The sequence below is a fragment of the Tenrec ecaudatus genome, chromosome 16 (assembly GCF_050624435.1).
Source record: "Tenrec ecaudatus isolate mTenEca1 chromosome 16, mTenEca1.hap1, whole genome shotgun sequence".
Classification (NCBI taxonomy): domain Eukaryota; kingdom Metazoa; phylum Chordata; class Mammalia; order Afrosoricida; family Tenrecidae; genus Tenrec; species Tenrec ecaudatus.
Genome location: NC_134545.1, coordinates 81,082,529 through 81,102,703, shown reverse-complemented (window position 1 = coordinate 81,102,703; position 20,175 = coordinate 81,082,529). Strand labels below are relative to the sequence as shown.

Genomic DNA, 20,175 nt, shown 5'->3' with positions numbered 1-20,175 from the left:
TCACAAAGATTTACTTATTTTGTTTTTTCATGAGACAGATTCTTTTTTTTCTTTTTTTTTTACATTTTATTAGGGGCTCATACAACTCTTATCACATCCACACATATACATACATCAATTGTATAAAGCACATCCGCACATTCTTTGCCCTAATCACTCTCAAAGCACTTGCCTCTGCATCAGGTCCTCTTTTTTTCCCCCTCCCTCCCGTTCCCCCCTCCCTCATGAGCCCTTGATAATTTATAGATTGTTATTTTGTCATATCTTGCCCTATCCGGAGTCTCCTTTGCTCCCCTTCTCTGCTGTCCATCTCCCAGGGAGGAGGTCACGTGTGGATCCTTGTAATCAGTTCCCCCTTTCCAACCCACTCACCCTCCACTCTCCAAGCATCGCCCCTCACACCCCTGGTCCTGAAGGCACCATCCACCCTGGATTCCCTGTGCCTCCAGCTCCCATATGCACCAGTGTACAACCTCTGCCCTATCCAGTCCTGCAAGGTAGAATTCGGATCATGGTAGTTGCGGGGAGAAAGCATCCAGGATCTGGGGGAAAGCTGTGTTCTTCATCGGTACTACATCGCACCCTGACTGACCCATCTCCTCGCCTGAACCCCTCTATGAGGGGATCTCCAGTGGTCGACATTTGGGCCTCGGGTCTCCACTCTGCACTCCCCCCTTCATTCACTATGGTATATATATATATATATATATATATATATATATATACACACACACACACATATATATACATACACACACATATATATTTTTTCATGAGACAGATTCTTTAAGTGACATTAGCATTATCTCTTTCGGAGGAATTTTTTGGTAACGTATATATAGATTATTTACTTGGGGTTTCCTTATCATTATTCTATCTGTATCCTAAATATTCTCTGTGATCCTTCTTAAAATTCAGAAGTTAAAATCAATCAGCATCCTGTCAAGAAAATGGAAACCACTCAAGGTATTTTGGAAGGAGATTGAATACAGGGAATGGGTTACAACTCTGTTGGAATGGATGGAGGAGAAAACCAAGTAGCTGCTGTTATCAGAGATGAGCGTTTGCAGAAAACTCTCAAGCTCCTTGGGCAGAATTCCCAAGAGGAAAAGTGCGTGGCCAAGAGGACTCAGACAAAGGGTTATTTTTCATGCCACAGGTTTATCCTAGGTCAGCTCATCTTCACTCTGTGCCCCAGCCTGGTGGTTAAGGGAAGAGAATATGGAGAACCGCGTCCTGGATCTTCAGACTCCTGCTTGGAAGTGACACACTGTACTTCCGCTGACTCTCATTGGCTGGGGAAAACTACATTACTAAGCCTGGTGTGTCGTTAGGTACTGTCAAGTTGGTTCTGACCCATGGCGACCCTGTGTACAACAGAACAGACCCCTGCCCGGTGCTGGGCCAGCCTCACCCTTGTTATGTTTGAGGCCATCAATGCAGCCACTGCGTCTGTCCTTGTAGAAGCTGTTCTTCATCCGCACCGCCCCTCGACTTGACCGGTCTCCCCTGGTAACGTGTCCAATGTAGGTGAGGCCAAGTCTACCCATCTTTGCTTCTAAGGAGCATCCTGGCCGTCCTTCTTCCGAGACAGATTGGTTGATTCTTTTGGCAGTCCACGGTACTTTCTGCATTCTTCACCAGCACCAGAATCCAAATGCATTCTTCTTCAGTCTTCCTTATTCACTGCCCAACTTTCACATGCACAGGTCACTGAAAAGACCATGGCTTGGGTCAGGTGCACCTTAGTCCTCAAAGTAACACCCTGGCTCGTCAGCACTTTAAAGAGGTCTTGTGCAGCAGATCGACACGGCATGAGTGAAGTGTGATTCTTACCTAGGGATCACAAAGCCTACTGTCGCTGAGTGGGTTCCAGCTCAGAGCAACCTGATAGGACAGAGCAGGACTGACCCATGGGGTCACGCGGCAATCGTTACAGAAGCAGACTGCCATATCTGCCTCCTGTGCAGTGGCTGGTGGCTCTGAGCTTCCGACCGTTTGTTTACAGCCGAGCCCCCAGGGTTCCTGTTGCCTAGAGAAGAGCAATGGAAACAATAGATCTCCTCCCTCTGGTCACAGGTGTACAGGATCACCTGCTTATGAACAAGTTCCGTTCTGAAGTCTGTCTTTAAGTCCGATTTATGCATAAGGTGGAAGAGTTAGGTAATGGTCCCTACACAACATTAGCTAAAACATTAAAGAATATAATCGTAACCTCACTGTCCTTAAGTTGATTCTAACTTGTAATGACCCTCTAGGACAGAGTGGGACTCCTGCATGTTTCTGAGACCTAAAACAAATCTCTGAAAGATCAGACAGCCTCGTTTTGTTCTGGAGGAGCAGCTGAGGTGAGCCACAGTGCATAACCTATAACACTGCCGGGGCTCCTGAACTTAATAGCAGCAATAATCATATTTTGTTGTGCCCATTTGTAGAATATGCCTTGAGATTTTAATACAATAGGCTTTCCGGGGGTTGGTTTGTAACAATGGGCGGTACATAAGTTGGGCGTTTGTAACCCCGGGACTGCTGATATTTGCTTTCCTTGCTCTCCCTCCCCAAAGGAGATCCCCAAAGTCCTGCCCAGTTATGGCACCTGGCATAAAGTCAAGGATCTTGTGAAAGTCTCTGTGTAGAACTAGGATGTGACTCCTCTTCATATATGTATATGTACCTCCTTCTATATATGTATACCTCCTTCCTCACATATCTACTTAACACACAGTGGAGGAAGGACAGGTTAACTGTAGCAAATCACCTTCATTGAGATAAAAGAAGAATGACAGAGTTACTCATTCACAAATCCATCAAAATTCTGAAATGAGATTGAACATGTGGGAGGGGCCTCTCAGATGGAGAATGTTCTGGATTTGATTAGGTCCTGATTTCATCTCCTCTGTGGCCTGAGCCACACTCTGGTGGGTCCTCTCCTTATTATTGCTTACATCTGAAGAGGATGTCGGAGCATGCGCCCTCCTCAAGAGCAGCTCTTCAGCCTCCTTCCTTCCATTAACAAGTCGAGGGTCCCAGGCATCATTTTAAGAATTAAATAGTTGCATTCTCCTGTCCAGGCTAGTAATTCTTTTGGAATTGTGGTTTCCCAAAAGCTAGTCCTTTCTCTGAATCCTTGGGTTTCCTATGTTTACCACACTTGGCTGCTAACGGAATAGTTGGCAGTTTGCGGCTGCCCAGGGGGACCTTGGCAGAAAGGCTTGGGTTCTGCTTCGGAAAAAGCAGCCATTGGAAACCCTGTGATCCTGTCGTTGTTGAGCCGTTTGCTTTCTGTCTTGGTTTTGTGTGAAATTCTGGCAATGAAACCAGATTTGGTAAACCTGTAGAGACAACAAGTGGATCAGTAGATTCAAAGGGACCTGGCAAGGGAGGCTGCCAGGAAACAGGGAGCTAACAACGCGTACGGGGAAGAAGAGATGGACTGAAATTGATTGTAGTGATGGTTACACAGCTCCTGGATGTGATTCAACTATTGAAATATATGTTTTTTCCCCATTTGTTTCTTTACTTCAAAATAAGATGTGTGCAGTGTGCATAGGAAATTGTTCATAGTTTTTTAAAAAAAACTATAGTCTGGCCCTCCCACGGGTCTGAGGGACAGTGAACTGGCCCCCTGTCTAAAAAGTTTGAGGAGCCCTGGGCTAGTGTTTCAAACCCATCAGCTGCAATTAGGGAGAAAGGTGTGTCAGCCTGCTTCCATGAAGACTGCAGCCTCGGAAACACTACGGGGCAGTTCTGCACTGTCCTGTGGGCTGCCTGTGGGCTGCCATGCGTCCTCGGAGACTTGATGACCACAGGTTAACCTGAGGCTTATTGGTCCTCTAATTCAGGCCTCTGTCACAACCACACTTTAGTCTTCTCTAGCTGCACGCCCCACCCCACCCCAAACTGGGTGAAGTTGTTTTTCCCCCTTTCCCAGCTGAAAGTATTTGCTGGGTACCAACTTAATTAGTTCTGGTCACTGGGCGAAGTTTGTTTGTTTGTTTTTCTTTAACAGATTTATTGAGGTAGAGAAATTGCTTGGTCTTATGATAAGTTTCCCATGACTTAACATGCCAGCTTGTCAGACTGCGATGTCTTGTATGTTGCTGTAGTGCTGAGACCTATGCCAGTATTAAACAGACGCAGGGTCACCCGTGCCGGTAGCTTTCAGGGCAGCTTCCAGACTGAAATCGACTAGGAAGATTGACCTGGCCATCTACCTCAGGAAAAATGGGCCCGTGAATTTCTTCTGAATAGCAGCAGAACATTGTTTGATAGAGTTCTGGGAAATGAACCCCTCAAGTTGGAAGGCACTTAAAATATGACCCGGGAAGAGCTGCCTCTTCAAAGTGGGGTCAACCTTAACGATGTAGGTGGAGTGAGAACGTCAGGATCTCCATTTGCTCATGTGACGCGATGGGCGATAAGAAACAGCTACAAACATCTGTTGATAATTGGAACATGGGCTGTATACAAAGAACGAATCTAGGAAAACTGGGAGTTGTGTAAAAGGAAGTGGAAAGCATAAAGATCAATATCCTGAGCCTTAGTGAGCTCATGGTCTCATATCGGACTTTGAATCTGGTCATCATATGGTTTACTAGGCTGCGCATGAGAAACCCAGGAAAGGCTGTTCAATTCATTGTCCAAAAGCGCATTTCAAGATCTACAATACTGGTTCTGATAGAAGGATATCTATATGCCTATAAGAGCAGGGAATACAACTATTACTCAAATTTACACACCAGCCACTAAAGCCAGCGATGAATACATTGAAGACTTATGCCAGTTTCTTCTGTATGAGATGAATCAAACACACAATTAAGATGCATTGACTAATTACTGGTGCTTGGAATGCGAATCTCAGAAACAAAGAAGAAGGATCAGAAGTTGAAAATATGGCCTTGGAAATGGAAACGACGCTGCATAGGATTGTGCAGGACGAATGTTGCAAGTATCTTTTCTTTTTCAAAAAACCAATCCCCCTGCCCCCAACAAACCCACTGTAGATCCGGACTCATAGCAACCCTATAGGACCAGGCAGGGCTGCTCTGGTGGGTCCCAAGACCGGAATTCCTTACAGGAGTGGAAAGTTTCATCTTTCGCCCTTTCAACAACATAAGCACGATTATATGCTTGGACTTCCTGGGAATCAGCTACAGCCGTGGAAAGAGTTGGAGAAGTTCAATATCATCAATCAGAATAAGGCCAGGGCCTGACTGTGGAACGGACCATTAATTATTCATACGCACATTCAAGTTGACGCTGAAGAAAATTAAAATTAGTCCACGAGAGCCAAAGTAATATCTGCAATATGTCCCACCTGAATTTAGAGATGATCCCAAGAGTTGATTTGATACACGGAGCTTGAATGGCTGAAGACCACGCGGGGGGGGGGGGGGGGGGCGGGGATCAAGGATATCAGTGATGTCGTGGAGCCTGTGTGAAATGGCTCGCGACAGATTAGTATGGCAGTGGAGGTTACCTTGCGTATCGAGCAATCGACTCTTTCGTAAAACCATACAGCGATTCAGTTCAACATCTGCCTGGCGGCCTCGCTAAGGTGTGGCAAGTGCAACCTGGGCTCTGGTCAACACAGAGCAGTTTGTGTTGACTTCAAACTGTCCATCACTGGCTGCAAAAGATCATTCATCAAATGAAAACGAACATTTTCGTATGTGACCACCCTTTCCTATCTGCTCCCATAGAGGTTTACAATCTCAAAAAACCCCTAGGAGCCCTGAGTTGAAATGGCTGATGGCGGAGGGTTTGGGTTTGGGGAATTTTCCTGATTTCCATTCTTTCTTCTGTTACAGCTCCCTCTCCCTGGGTCTGCCCCCTGGCTTCTGAATCTCAAAGCCTCACCCTCTTCCCACTCCCGGGCCTCCTATTCACCAGCCATGTGCCATCAAATGCCGTCTTTTCCTCTGGAAAGGGTTTCCATTTTCTCCTAAGTAGCCTTCCACCAAACTGGAGGGGAAATTACTGAAGCTGGAGAAAGGCCAAAGCAGGGGTGACCTTCCTGTATTGGTGATTTAGAAGTGGTCTCTCTTCCAGAAAACGAACAGCTGAACTCCTAAGGTGGAGTTTCTTTTGCTAGGTCAGTTGCCCCAGGTGCCTCGTGTTGCTAAATATTTAAGATGGGTGTCAGGTGGTCGGGCAGGGGGTCGCTTCTGCGCTTGTCACAGGTGCTGGTTTCCATGGATATGCCTCTGCTCTACCTAGTTCATCAGCATCGCATAACAGAAGTCACCTCTTCCAGCCAGGGATAACCCTTTCCTTGCCATTCACGACTTGAACCAAAGCCCGGGGATTCTTGTAGTCGCTTATTACTCTGACACTGATTTCAAGCACCTGTCAGGATAAAGAGAAGCCCTGGGAGGGGCAAACAGGTGATGTGCCTGGCCGCTAACTGAAGGCGTCCAAGCTCCAAGGAGGGCCACGTCTCCTCAGAGGCTCAGTGGGAGAACCGGCCGGCCATCTACTTTTGAGAAGGCCGGCAATTGAGAAGTCTGGCACAGCTCTACTCTGACACCCGTGGGGCCTCCGTGAGTCAGAACTGACTTAACAGGAAGCAATCTGGAACATAGCTTGAACAACAGGGACATCATGAATTAAACCTTCCTCTCACTTTCAGTTAGTCAGAGCAAGTCATGTGGCCGATCTTGACATCCATGGGCCAGGGATCTATGAGTGGGATCTTTCCCCAGGGAAGGGCAGCGAATATTGTGAATAGTACTATAATTTATAATAGCTGTTTGGGTTTGTTTGCAATAGCCTGCAGACTCTGAAACCATTGTCTTTATGTGGTGGTTTTTCCCCAGTGCTTCCTAGGACGAGGATGAGATGAGATGAGGGGACCTTTAAAGACACCGGACCTAGGACTTTGATTCTCTGGGAGGTTGGGCCTCCGGCTCTGTAGGGTGAAGCACAGAATCTGTCTAGCCTCTTTCTCTATCAGTCTTCTCTCTTTGGGTCAGTGGGAAATTTGATTCGATACACCGCCTTTTCCGGCAGTTGCTACCCAATCCTCAATGACCTTTGGTCCATTAGTAAATCCACATTCTTGACCTGCAGCGTAAATGGACACCCCCTTTTTTCCTTTCTCGCCAGCTGTTTTTTGGGGAGACATCGCTTTAGATGAAGATGACCTGAAGTTATTTCACATCGACAAGACCAGAGACTGGGCCAAGCAGCCAGGGGAGAAAACGGGACCCAGCACAGGTGAGTAACACACCCATTTCCTGCCCCAGATGGTTTGCAGTCTGAGTGAAGGTACCTGGGTTCCTCCACTCCCTGTCCAGAGACCTTTGGGAAGTTCACAGTGTTTGACTGTTATAGATAAACCTGATCCCACCGACCCCTCCTGATCACACAGGTTGGTGTGCTTCCTCCATGTGGGCTTTGCTGCTTCCCAGCTAAATGGCCACTTGTTTATCAAAAGGGGGGATATGTATAAAATGCTCAGCAGAGAGCTTAGCATGTAATAGATGCTCAATAAATATCAAGTCTTCCTCCTCATTATTATTAGTATTTTCAGAGGGAGCGCTGGCTTGGAAGGATTTAAAGTTAAAGTGGAATATGGAGGAAATGTGCTATAGGTAGTGTGAATTTTGGGTGCTTGGGCATGAGGCTTTGGAAAGCCCATACCTGGTGACCCTTTCTTCCCGGACTTGCTCTTTCTGTGTCTGTGTGTGTTCGAGTGTGTGTGTGCGCGCGCGCGTGCGTGCACGCTTTCCAGTGTGTTTTTATGGCAAGGTGATATTTCCCCCATCACTTTTCTCCAGGGGCCAATAGTACTTTGCCTCTATCTAGGCGAGTGGTTTTATCTTCAGGATGGGAATATTTTTTATGGTCTTTGCTGATTAAAATAGCACGGCTGACTGTTAGAAATAAATAAATATGTCCAGGAGCTCAAAACGTATCAGGAGGAAAATGAAGATTCCTTGCTCTCCCAGCCCCAGCCCCCAGCTATCTGTGTGCGGGTTCTTCCTGTCTTACTGTGCACCTGTAGACCTTCCCAACCTTAAAGAGATTTTTCTGGGACCTGCTCTGGTGCAGCTGCCGTTTTTCACTGACGGCTTCACGGGCATCTTTCCATGGCGGCCCGCCTTAGTCTTTTATAGCAATCATGGTCCAGCATACAACCGGATCATAATTCATCTAAGCAATCCTTCCTGGGGCAGCTGTGGTGGTGCAGTGGTTAAGCACTTGGCTGCTAACTGAAAGGTTGGTGGTTTGAATCCTCCAGCGTCCCAGGTGGCATTTTGCTCCAGGAAAGGTTACAACCTTGGGAACCCTTTAGGACGGTCTTCACTGTCCTGCGAAGTCGCTGCGAGTTGGAGATGAGTTGATGGTGATGGGTTTAGCTTGGGTTTTAATCAGGAAGGCTGTTTCCTGTTTTATTTTTCCTTTCCTGATTAGAAACAATGATGCTGTGAGCAATTTTGTGGATAGATAGTTGAGCATCTCATCTGTTGAAACATGTGCTCTGCGAATGCGGTAAAGGAAGCTGATGGTGCCCGGCTATCAAAAGATATAGCGTCTGGTTCTTACAAGCTTGAGATTAAACAAGCAGCTTCTAGCAGAGAAGCAATAAGCCCACAGGGAAGAAGCACACCAGCCTGTGCAATCATGGCATGTTGAGGGGATCAGGTAACAGGCATTAAAAGACCCCAAACAAACAAAAAAACATATTGTTGAGAATGAAGGGGAGGGGGTCAAATAAATAAATATGAGTGGGTAGAGTGGGGGAGTGAGGAGGTAAAGGGGAACTGATATCAAGGAGTTTAAGACGAAAGAAAATGTTTTGAAACTGATGGTGGTAGCAACTGGTCAATCCTGCTTGATGCGATTGAACTATGAGATATTATGATATCTGTAAGAGCTCCCAAATAACATGGTTTAAAAAAATGAAATTAATTCAGGTGGGATATACTCAAGGTTAAAAAAATAAAATAAAAATGCTTATTGTGGCCAGCTCTCCGTAGGATGGAATGTTGGCTATTTCAAACCCTGAAGTGTCCCATCCAGTGGCATTAGTTCCAGTCGTTGTATTGTATAAGTATCACCACAATCCATGTCCCAAAGTGTGTCACGATACCAAGCAGAAACCCAGCATCTGGTCGGCAACCACTCCCCCTTTCCGCCTCTCCCAGGCCCTGGTAACCGCTAGAACATGCGTGTCTCTGTGCATTGGTCTGGTCTAGAGATCACATCTCTGTGGGCTTCAACATTTATCCCGTTGTGTCTGGCTTATTTCACTCGGCATAACGCTTTCAAGGCGTGGTATCCGAGCGTCATTCCTTTTTAAGGCTGCGTGTATTCCACTGCGTGGACATACCACATGCTGCCTATCCATTCACTGGCTGATGCACGCTTGGTGTTTGTGGACAGTGTTGCAGTAACGGCCTGTGTCCATGCATCTGTCGGAAGTCCCCACCTCCAATTTTCTAGGCCGCGGGCCTAGGAGGAGAAAGGAGGGAACGTTATGGTGAGCCTTCTCAGAAGTCCCGGATGGTTTTTCATCATGGCCGCACCATTGATAATCTCACCAGCACAGAGGGGGGCTCGTTTCCTAGATGTGCTCAAGATCTCAAATTCCCAGAGTGAAGGGGCAGGAGCAGGCTCAGGCCCCTCAGTGTCTGTGCCTTTGTGTCTGCCACGGCACGAGCCTGCCCGCCTGCTAGTCAGATACAAGGAACAGAGAACAGCACAGGTAATGTTCCCTTTGGGACTCGGCACTTGGTACCACTCTGCTTCTAGCCTGAACTGGCCATGAGCCTGCTCTTTCTGAGCAGTCTTTCTGGGGGAAGGGAGAGGGAAAGACTGACAGAGAGCCCCCTCAGGGTACTGCACTGCCCACAAGGAAGTCATTCGAGCATTGCACACCCAGAGGGGACACTTGCTTTTCACGTAGGGACCCTCGGCTTGTGTAATTTGATTCCTGTTGGTCTCCCTGCTTCTACTCTCCCTCTTTCCATCCTGCCTCCAGATTATCTTCCTGGTCTGACCTTGCCGCCACCCTTCCGAAAGTTCTTCCCTGTTTCCCTATTGCTAATGGGAAACCTTCCTTAGCCTGACTTGCAAGACCCGCCACACTCTGCCTATAACCGACACCTCCAGGAGCTCTTTCGGCTCCTGACCTCCAGCCACACACTATAGTCCTGGGTCTGTCCACACCCTGACGTCCTTCCGGTCAGCCTTCTGTTCTAACCACTCCCGCGGCTCAGTCCCTGCCCTTTGGATGACGAGGGAAAAAAAGGCCCCTCACTTCTGGGCACTCAGTATCTCTCTCTCCTGAGCAGACTGCCAGCTGTGGAAGACTGCCTGTCGGGGTTGACCCCAACCCAGTGCCATCGATCTTTTCCGACTCATAGTGACCCCACGGGACAGAGCAGAACTACACTTGTGGGTTTCCAAGGCTGGAAATTTTTACAGGAGCAGAAAGCCTCCTCTTAACCCCTCGGAGCGGCTGGTGGATGCAAACGGCTGACCTTGCAGTTAGCAAGCCGACCCGTAATTCTCCACACCACCAGGGCTCCTGGTTACCTGGACAGTGCTGTTGAACTAATTTGGGGCTTGGGGTGGAGACAGCTCTAGTTCCTCCCTGTTTCTTGGGGAGATCCCTTCCCTGCCTCCGAAGCTGCTAGACAGAGGATGTGACAGTCACATTGAGCCCGGATACCTTCTGTCCGAGAGCTTGGGCATTTGGGGGGGGGACGGGGGGAGAAGGAGGAATGAGCGCATTCTTCAGGGAGAAAAAGTCTTCTGGGTGTATTTTATTTGCAGCGAGCAGAATGTGGGTTGTGAGCAGGCCTGGGCCAGGCTGGTCTATGAATGGGCCCTTGAATGAACATGGCTGAGTTTTGTAAAAGCAGCTCATCGGATTAGCTGTGTAGTGACGGAAGTACTTAGCGGACATGCACACAGACACACACGTAGGCTCACACATTCTCCGAACTTCTTCCATGGGGCCTTTGGGGAACCCACCGGCCCTGGCTGGCTCCGAGTCCGAGTCCTCGGCCACCTCTCCTCCTCTTACCACCTGGGATGCGGAGGAGAAGCCTGTGCGGCAGATACTTTGGACTTGGCTTTTGTTTCTTCCGGGAAGAGGCCAGGAAGCCAAGGTTGAGCGCTTCCGTCTTTGGACATGCCTGAGGACCTGGAGAGGAAATCTCTTCCCGCAGTTAGCTCTCTCTGGAGAATGGATCTGATTTCTTGATCTTTGTAATCAGTGCTCTGAAAGGGGAAACGGTTTTAATTCTGTATCGGCTCTGTGGGAGTCTGATGTGCCCCTCCTCCTCTGTTCTGAGCCACTGGGCCATGCCCCTCTCTATTTAAGAAGCCAACCTTGCTCTAAATCCTTGCTCCTGCCATCTGCTGAGGGCTGCCCAAGTCCAACAGTTTGGCATCAGGATTCAAATTAGCCAGAGTGAGGCAAAGATGAGGCTTGCTTTGGATAAATCGCTTTCCCCTCTCTGCGTCTGCCCTCTGGATCATGGAATCTCTTCCCCTTGGCAGACCCTTTGGCTCTTATTTTATTTTTTTCATGATGAAAGGACTTAAGAAGGAAGTTAACATGTTGTAATGCCAATCAGAAGTGCTCAGGGCTGAGTTGTTTATCAGGACATATTACAAAGTTCTGTCGAGTCTGCTCATAAATGCCCACAGGGCACACCACTCTGCTCTAAGCCTCAATCCAAAGGCATTCCTCTCAGGCTGGCTGGACCAGCAAGTCCAGCTTCCTGAATTAAGCGCCCAGATTCGCCCCACTACATTAAACTTCAGCCTGAAGGCACTCCACTCCTCTTACAGGAGTCAGCAGGCCCAGCTTCCTGAGTGAGGTGTCTGGAGGCGCCCCACTCCGCAAGCCAGCACTCATCTTCACTTGCTCTGTGGTTGGAAAGTCTCTCGCTCTTGTCTCATGCTCTGGCTCTTCTGCTGTTGCTCCCCTGGTGGTCTTGCTGCCCCTTTGGAACTTAGACTTCCTTTGTCTACTCTGGCCACAGCTTCTAAGGGCTGCTAACTGCAAGTCCAGCTGTTTAAAATCACCAGCCACAGACCAGAGCATGTACAGATACTGGTACAGACAAGTGCTCTATACACAGAGTCCAGGATAGATAAACCCCTCGGGAACAATAATGGGAGTATCGATACCATGAAGGTAGGGGAAAGGAAGGGGAAACTGATTGCAATGATTGACATATAACACACCACCCCCACCACCCAGGCTGACAAACAACAGAAACATGGGCGAAGGGAGACAGCAGATGGTGTGAGAGATGAAAATAATAATAACTTATCATTTATCAAAGGTTCATGAGGGTGTGAGAGTGGGGGAGGGAGGGAAAATGAGCTAATACCAAGGGCTCAAGTAGAAAGAAAAATGTTTTGGCGAGCTTGATGGCAACATATGTACAATGTGCTTGACACCATGTATGTATGGAATGATATAAGAGCTGTAAGAGCCCCCAATAAAATGATAATAGATAAATAAATAAAACTACCAACTGCTCTGTAGCAGAGAGATGAAGCTGTCTGCATCCCCACAGAGATTTGCAGCCTCGGAAACCCCTGGATGGTATCACCATATTGAGATCAACTTGATGGCAGTAGGTTTCTTGGACCCATCGCTTTGAGGGGCATGTTACCCTGGTTTCAATGTCCTCATATGAAGAGAATGACTGATGAAATCACCTTTCCATCTTTCATGTCTGTTTGAGCTTTGGATTTGTACTCTGGTGTGGCAGGCTGGCAAAGATACCCCTAAAACAAAAGCCATTGGGCACCCCGGACCTAACTATCGCCATAAAAAGGCTCAACCAGCCCCAGGTAATTGCCAAAGGTACTCACTCACTGCCACTGAGTGGATGCTGACGTAGGGGTTTTCAAGGCTGTGACTCTGTAAGGGAGTAAGAAGCCTCATCTTTTTCCTGAGGAGTATCTGGTGGTTTTGAACTGCTGACTTCACAGTTAGCTATTCAACGAGTAACCACTACGTCACCAAGGCTCCCCAAAGGTGTGTGAGTCTCAGATCAGGGGACTCTGATTCTGGGTTTCTGGGCTGTGTCTGCCCAGGCTTGAGCATCACCTGGGGGCGGGGCCAGTGGCGCTGTGAGCAGCTGCATTACATCATCAGGCTCCTGTACCTGTGAATCATGTTTAACGGGCACCTGTGTTAGACATTTTTATAGCAAAAATTTAAAAGGAGAGACCCAACAGGTCTGTCCTCTCAAAGCATTTTCACTTTGAGGATCTGGGCAGAACTTGTGGGAGACGTTGTTTTCAGCCTCCTTGACGGGTTATGTGTTTTCAGCCTTAAGTCTCGTAGAGATATTCCCTAAGCTTTATAAAGGCAGCCTCCTAATTTCATTCATTTTTCTTGTTGGGAGTGAGATTTCTGGTTATCAACGAGTATCCAGGGGAGAAACGGGCTGTGGGTGACTTCCCACGTCAGCCTGTCAAAGGGACCGTGTTCTGAGCGTGGGTCAGATGAGTGCTTGAACTCTTGCCTGAGCAGCTCCTGGGACCCAGGTCTACCTTCTTCACATCGTGTCATGCCAGCTCCGCCTCTGGAGACTCCGGTGGCCTCACGGCCGGGGCCTCTGCCTTTGCGAGAGCTGGAGAAGGCCGAGGCTGAAAGGGGCCATTTCTCACTCAGCTCCCCCTTCCCACTGTTGCTTCAAGAGTTGAGGGAGGGAAAGACCTGGGTGTCGTCCTTGATGTTTGGGGGCTGACCGGTCTCTTAGAGAAGCTGCTGGACGTCACCAGCCCGTCTTTGAGAAAAATGTTCACATGCAAAATTTTGCTTGCAGTTCCAAGAGAGGTCCCTGCTCTGTGGAGCCTGCTATGAATTTGGACCCCAAGTCCTTCCCCCCCCCTGCCCCCCCCCTTTCCGTCTGTTGAAAGTGTTCGCCTCGTGTGGACACCTGGGCCTTGCAAAACTTCACAATGAAGCACGTGAGTGTGGCAGCTGCACTCTGTTAGTGAAAGGACGTAAGGCAATTTGTTCCTCATTGGTACAATGGGGTAATAAAATCTGTCCTGCTGGGGGAGTGAATAACTGTGGTGGGGGAAGCATTTGTCCCAAGGTTTAATATCAATAAATAATATCAATATTAATAAAGTTATCAATATTAATAAAGCTATCAATAAATAATAGCTTTCTCTTTGCCAGCTTTTCTGTCTGCCTCTGGTCCACCTCTCTGTCACGGAGCCCACACTTCTTAAATACCCAGGACTCTTGGAATTATTCTTCATTGAGGTGTTCTACTGGCTGCTCTTTGGGGTCTCGGGATCTCGGTCTCCCCCAGTGTTCTCTCACCACACCCTGGCTTTAGACCCCGATCAGCACGTGAGAAATCTCTGTTTCAATCCCCCACACACAGATTTCCCTGTTCCTCCTGAGTCGGTCTCATGAGTCACCAAGTTGGCCCGAGAAAGATCTGGAAAATTGATTGGATGCTGATTCTCCTTTCATAAGAGCAACGCAACAAAAAACACCAACTACCATTTGATGTATGTTAATTATGTCTAGAATGCTGGGCATATGGTTTTACTTAATCTTAACACAAAGGCTCCCCTCAGTAGGCACCATTTTATAAATTACAAACTAAAAAGTTGAGAGAGGCCAGTAACCTGTCTTGGGTCACTCAAGTGGTTTGGGGCTGGAGCCACGATGAGGGCTTGCATTTGTCTGATGTCACAGGCTCTGCCTTTAACCTCTAGAAACCATTGCTCATGTCACCACTAGCCTTGTTGCCTTAAATTGCTGAAGAGTTGGTCTCTTCGCACCTGCCCCTGAGAGGCGATGGTACCAGCAAGGGTGACTAAGAAGGGGTACAGGGCCTACACCTCAACCCCCCACCCCCTGTTATTCTCAGGTTGTCGGTCAGTGCCAACCAGACTATAAGCAGCCATCCGCCTTTGTGTGCTCTCGGCCTTCCCTCTTTAGTTTTAGCATCAGCCTGGTCACATACATGGTGCTAGACCACCTCTTTTGAACCGTGGATGGGCCTGAGCTTAGGGACAGTGTAGCAGCCTCATGTGCTCACCAGCTTCCCCAAGAGGCCAGGTGGAAGTAGCTCTGTTGGCTTCATTGCAGTTCCTCTCAGACTCTTTCTTGGATTAGGGATGGCGGTGAGGAAAATGCTCTGGGGCTGAGCAGGCCCAGACAATGTCCAGGAACCATCCTCAAAGGACATCTGTGACCCCATGGTCAATGGTGGGTCTCTTCTGGACCCTTCGTACAGATTCACAGGTAGGAAACGTGAGTTTTGTCTTCAACAAGCCAGAGAGACTGTGTGTGCCAGGTTCCTGTTCACACTTCTCGGGTCTCCTTTTTGCCTCTTCCTCTCCGAAGACCTATGGGTCCTCCAGCGGACCACTCAGTTCACCCCCTCTCCTTTCGAGAGCAGACTGCTCCTTGGTTCCCAGTGTAGAAAGTGGTCACTCGTTTTCCTGGACTTACTTCTCCTCTGTCGTGTCCCAAACTCTTCCTTTGTGACTGTGCTCGTAGCTCTGCTGCCTCTCTGACACCAACCTCCGCCTCAGTCACCTTCCCCTTCTATCCTGTCTCCACGCCTCCCGTCCTTCATACGACAAACGCTCACGGGGACCTCTTGTTCTCAGCACCAACAATACTGCGGGATCCACCTTCCCTTTCATGATGGAGATGTTTGCTATTTCTGGACACAAGATCCAGAATGCTCTGGGAGTAGCAAAGGCATGGGGCGGGCCGAGAGGTGCAGGACCAGGGATAGAAAGGTCCCTTTGGTCTGCACCTGTGTTCTCTAATCAGGTCCTGGGATTTGGATCCCGACCAGCACTAGTGAGACCAGGCATCCACTTCCCAGAGGAGGTGTGGGCTGGCAGGCAGAAGCCCACACCCGGGGCTGGGGTTCCAGACAACAACTTTTATTCCAGAAAGGGTGTGGGCTACCAGCCCGGGGAAAAGGGCACGAGGAGGGACCAGATAGGGCCATGCGGATGTGGGGTGCAGGCTAGCAGAGATCCAGGTGAACGGCATGAGAGAGGACTTTCATTTCCATGGTGGACATTTCGATAAAACAAAGGATCCGTGGTTCTTGAAAACGCTGAAGCAGAGCGTTGACCTCAAAGACTAAGGCAAGGACTCGATTCGGAAATAAAGTAGAAGTCGAACCACGCAACCACGTTAGCTCTAGACCAGAGGCAAGGACCCTCGAGTGTTCGAGCCCGATCTGCTTCAATCCTTCTGACTGAGGTCAGGGCTGACTCCAAGCCAAGCCTGAGTTACACAGGTCGATGGCAGTCAGGGTGTGCTGGCTGGGCTAATAGGAGGACAGAGGAGCCAGAGCCAGGCACAGCGTAACAATCATTCTGCCCATAAAGCTTCTAACTTAGTAACATGGTTGGGAGGATAAAGAGCCATCTGAAAAAGTGCACATCTGCTTTGAGGAAGGGGGTAAAAAAAAAGAACGCAACATAAGGATCCTATCATCTCCTCCCCTGGGCCTGGTTCTAGGGCTGATTTATGCCTTGGATGGAAGCCAGAACTCACTGAGAATTTGAAGTGTCGGGAAAGCAAATTCACCTTTCGGTTGGTTTTAATGACCATCACATTTGCCACCATTTGGAGAAACTGGGATGAGAGTCCACCCGGACCCACGGTGGGGAGCAGATGGGACAAGGACAGCGACTCTTCTCGAATAGCTATCCAGGAAGCCAGTATCCTGGTGTCCCTCTTGGGCCACAAATCTTGTCAGCTGCCTCATAATTGGGAGATTCGCTTGAGAAACCAGGACTGACGAACTCAGTACTGTTCAGTACCTGGCATTCTAGCCAAGTGCTTTGAGCTGCAGGTTACGGTAGGTCGCTCCAGGGAAAGAATGTGGTTCAAGAATGCCTTCTGCCATGAATGCCCACCTGTAGAGTGGAGCTCTCCCCCGCCCCCCAACCTTGGGAACTGCATTAGACATTGGAGAGGAAGAGACAAAGCTGACTTCTCTCTCCAGCGGCCATGAAGTATTTCTTCTCTTTAGTTTTGCCTCCTCTTCTTCCACCATGCCTGGCCGCCATGCCTCAGTGGGTATCATGGCCCCCCCAACTCAGGCGTCTCCCGTTGAACTCCTTCCTACCTATCAGATGTATAGCTATGCAGACATATGCAGCGATGTCTCGGAAGTCATAGGAGTGGATCAGCTGCCAGAGACAGGAAGCAACAAGTAAGCCAGCAGAGGGCAGACACCTCGGGAGAGGTCGGAGGTGGAAGCAGGTGGGAGGCCCCTGTCTGTGACTCGGATCCCATTAGAAGGAAAAGCAATTGGCCGAGCAGCCCCTGGCTTGCAGAGGGGACAGCGTGGGGGACAGAGTGCCCAGAAGTGAAGGTGGTATCGCCAGTTTAACCCCGCGTCTGGTGCTGAGTGTGATCATCTCACCTCTCTTCTTCCCTGTAGAGTGCCATCTTCATGGAAAAATACGTGAACTGCATGTCCACCAGCCACCTTAATAAAAGGCATTTGGGAACACAGCCTCAGGAGGCTTGGGGATTGCTCATCTTGGATGAGGATCTGATTGCTGCCTGTCAGTTTGGTCACACAGAAAGACCGGGCCCCGTTTCTCTGCCTGTCAGTTTGGTCATACAGAAAGACTGGGCCCCGTATCTCTGTTTACTTCCTCCTTTGGTTCTTCTTAATCTGATTCTGCCCCTGCCTCCTTCCACCCCTTTCACTAGGTACATGTTAGTATTGGTGTTTATTGAACGGAATGTTGTGCTTCCTGCTCGTGTTTAAGTAGTAATTGATCCAGAAGGTAGTGTGTTAGTCCGGTTGACCAGAGAAACAAATCCATAGACATTCATATGTGTATAAGAGAAAGCTTTATATAAAGAGTAATTGTATATTAAGAAAACATCCCAGGTGTCGAAGGGATGAGGTATCAAGCATCAAAAAACAAAAAAATCATATCATTGTGAATGAGGGGGAGTACAGAGTGGGGACCTAAAGCCCATCTGTAGGCAACTGGACACCCCCTTACAGAAGGGTCACAGGGAGGAGACTAGTCAGTCAGGGAGCAGTATAGCAACGATGAAACGTACAACTTTCCTCTAGTTCCTAAATGCCACCCCCACTATCATGATCCCAATTATACCTAACAAATCTGGATAGATCAAAGGATGTACACTGGTACAGATAGAAACTGGAAACACCAAGAATCCAGGGGAGATGTTCCCTTTAGGACCAGTGGTGACAGTGGTGATACCGGGAGGGTGGCAGGAAGGTGGGGTCGAAAGGGAGAACTGATTACAGGGATTTGCATATAACCTCCTCCCTGGGGGACAGACAACAGAAAGGTGGGTGAAGGGAGATGTCGGACAGTGTAAGACAAAATAATAATTGATAAATTATCAAGGGTTCATGAGGGAGTGGGGAACAGGAGGGAGGGGGAAAATGAGGAGCTGATGCTAGGGGCTTATGTGGAGAGCAAATGTTTTGAGAATGATGAAGGTAATGAATGCATAAATGTGTTTTATACAATTGATGTATGTATGAATTGTGATAAGAGTTGTATGAGCCCCCAATAAAATGATTTAAGAATAAATAAATAAAATTAAAACAAACAAACAAAACATCCCAGTCCAGATCAAGTCCATAAGTCCGATATAAGCCCATAAGTCCGATGCCAGTCTATAAATTCCTCTTCAGACTCAGGCAGCCATGCAATAATGCCAAATGCATCTCTGCACCGGCACTAGTTCCCGTGGCTCCTCCAGCTCCCGGGCTCTGGCTCTATCAGCTTGGCTCCGTGTGTCTTGTCAGCAGGAAGATGAAGCAGAGAGTGTATCTGGCCTCCAGTGAGCTATTAATTTCCTTAGCGCCTCCAAATGAGATCATCAAGCTGCGACCTGATTGACAGGCTAGACTCCATCCTTTCCCAAGTTGACAGGAGATATGTCACTGCCACACGTAGAGTGGAAGGAAATAAACTCATACTTAGAGGCTTTTGATTTATGTAGCTCTCCAATCAAATGATCCAGAACCAGTGGCTTAGGTTAAAAAAACAAACAAAAAAACCATCCCTGTTCTGACTAAAGAGAACTCTGTGGTCGATCCTTTTTGATAAGGGACAGGGTCTTTCTAGATTTTTCATTTGGACTAGTCTGTGTATGTAACAAATCCATGTTCTGGGTTTTCATAAAGGATGAGCCCTCCTTTTTCCATTTCGTGGCCTCTTTCTGAATGGGTGCATTTTGTGACCATCAGAATCCAATCTTCAGTATCAATGCATTTACGACCGACACGTCTTCTTGTTGGCATGATAGTGACCCAGCTGCTCGTGGACAAAGCCAGTGCCCCCGCTCCTCAGCATTACCCACGTGTGTGGTAGACATTCAGTGTCACTCCATTCTGGGACCCGCAGTTTCCTTATCTGTAGGAATGTAGGGTGGGACTCCTAGTGGTCGGTTTTCATTGGCAGCTCCCTGAATATAGGAGGGGCTGGATACATGACGACTGATTTATCTGTGGCAGGCTAGCCTAACCCTCCTGTCTTTGCCAGTTCCATCTAACCCAGGACCTTCCAAGAGTCTCTTTAAGGTGCTGGGAAGTGCTACACGCTTCCTTTGCCTCGTTTTAGACAACAACCAAGAGCGAGGGATTGTAATGAGAAGAGTGAACAGCCAAACCCAAACAGACTGCTTCTCAGCGGAGCCACGTGAGAGATGGAGAGACTGAGTGCTCAGTGGGAACGTGTGGGTTGGACTGTGAAAGGTGAAGACATAGCTTGAGGGCCAGCAGGTGGCCTAGCGGGTGTGACCTTGGGAAGAGGCTCCCTGCGGTGTGAAGCTGTGACTGATCTGCAGGATGACCCATGCAAAGCCCCTTTCTTCTGGGGCTGTTTATCCTGAAGTCTGCAGGTCATGATTTCTGTGGTTTCCAAGAAGATCCTGAGAGAGAAGGTGATGATGGTGGTGGAAATTCACTCTGTGTTCTGATCCTCTTCTTCCTCCTTGGTCCCCTTGAGTGGCCCTCACTAGGCCACAGATACTGAGTAACCATCCCCAGCTCCGTGTTGGTCCTGAGCCTCTGGTCTTTATCCCGCCCAACCCTGGCTCTGTCTGCTCCTTACTCTCTGCCTCCCAGGTTCTCTATTATCTTCCTTCATCCCTGGGCCTTGGCTGCCACTACCTAAGGAGCCCCC

At 48.5% G+C, this 20,175-nt stretch overlaps 1 protein-coding gene across 2 annotated transcripts in view; it reads left to right on the top strand.

The window, feature by feature from the left end:
- Positions 1-20,175, top strand: part of TLL2 (tolloid like 2) — a 172,136-nt gene that overhangs the window by 34,041 nt on the left and 117,920 nt on the right. For both annotated transcript variants that reach the window (XM_075533979.1, XM_075533978.1), the window contains exon 2: positions 7,108-7,218. In XM_075533979.1, the coding sequence (XP_075390094.1) occupies positions 7,108-7,218 (111 nt within the window). The remainder of the gene's footprint in view (positions 1-7,107; positions 7,219-20,175) is intronic.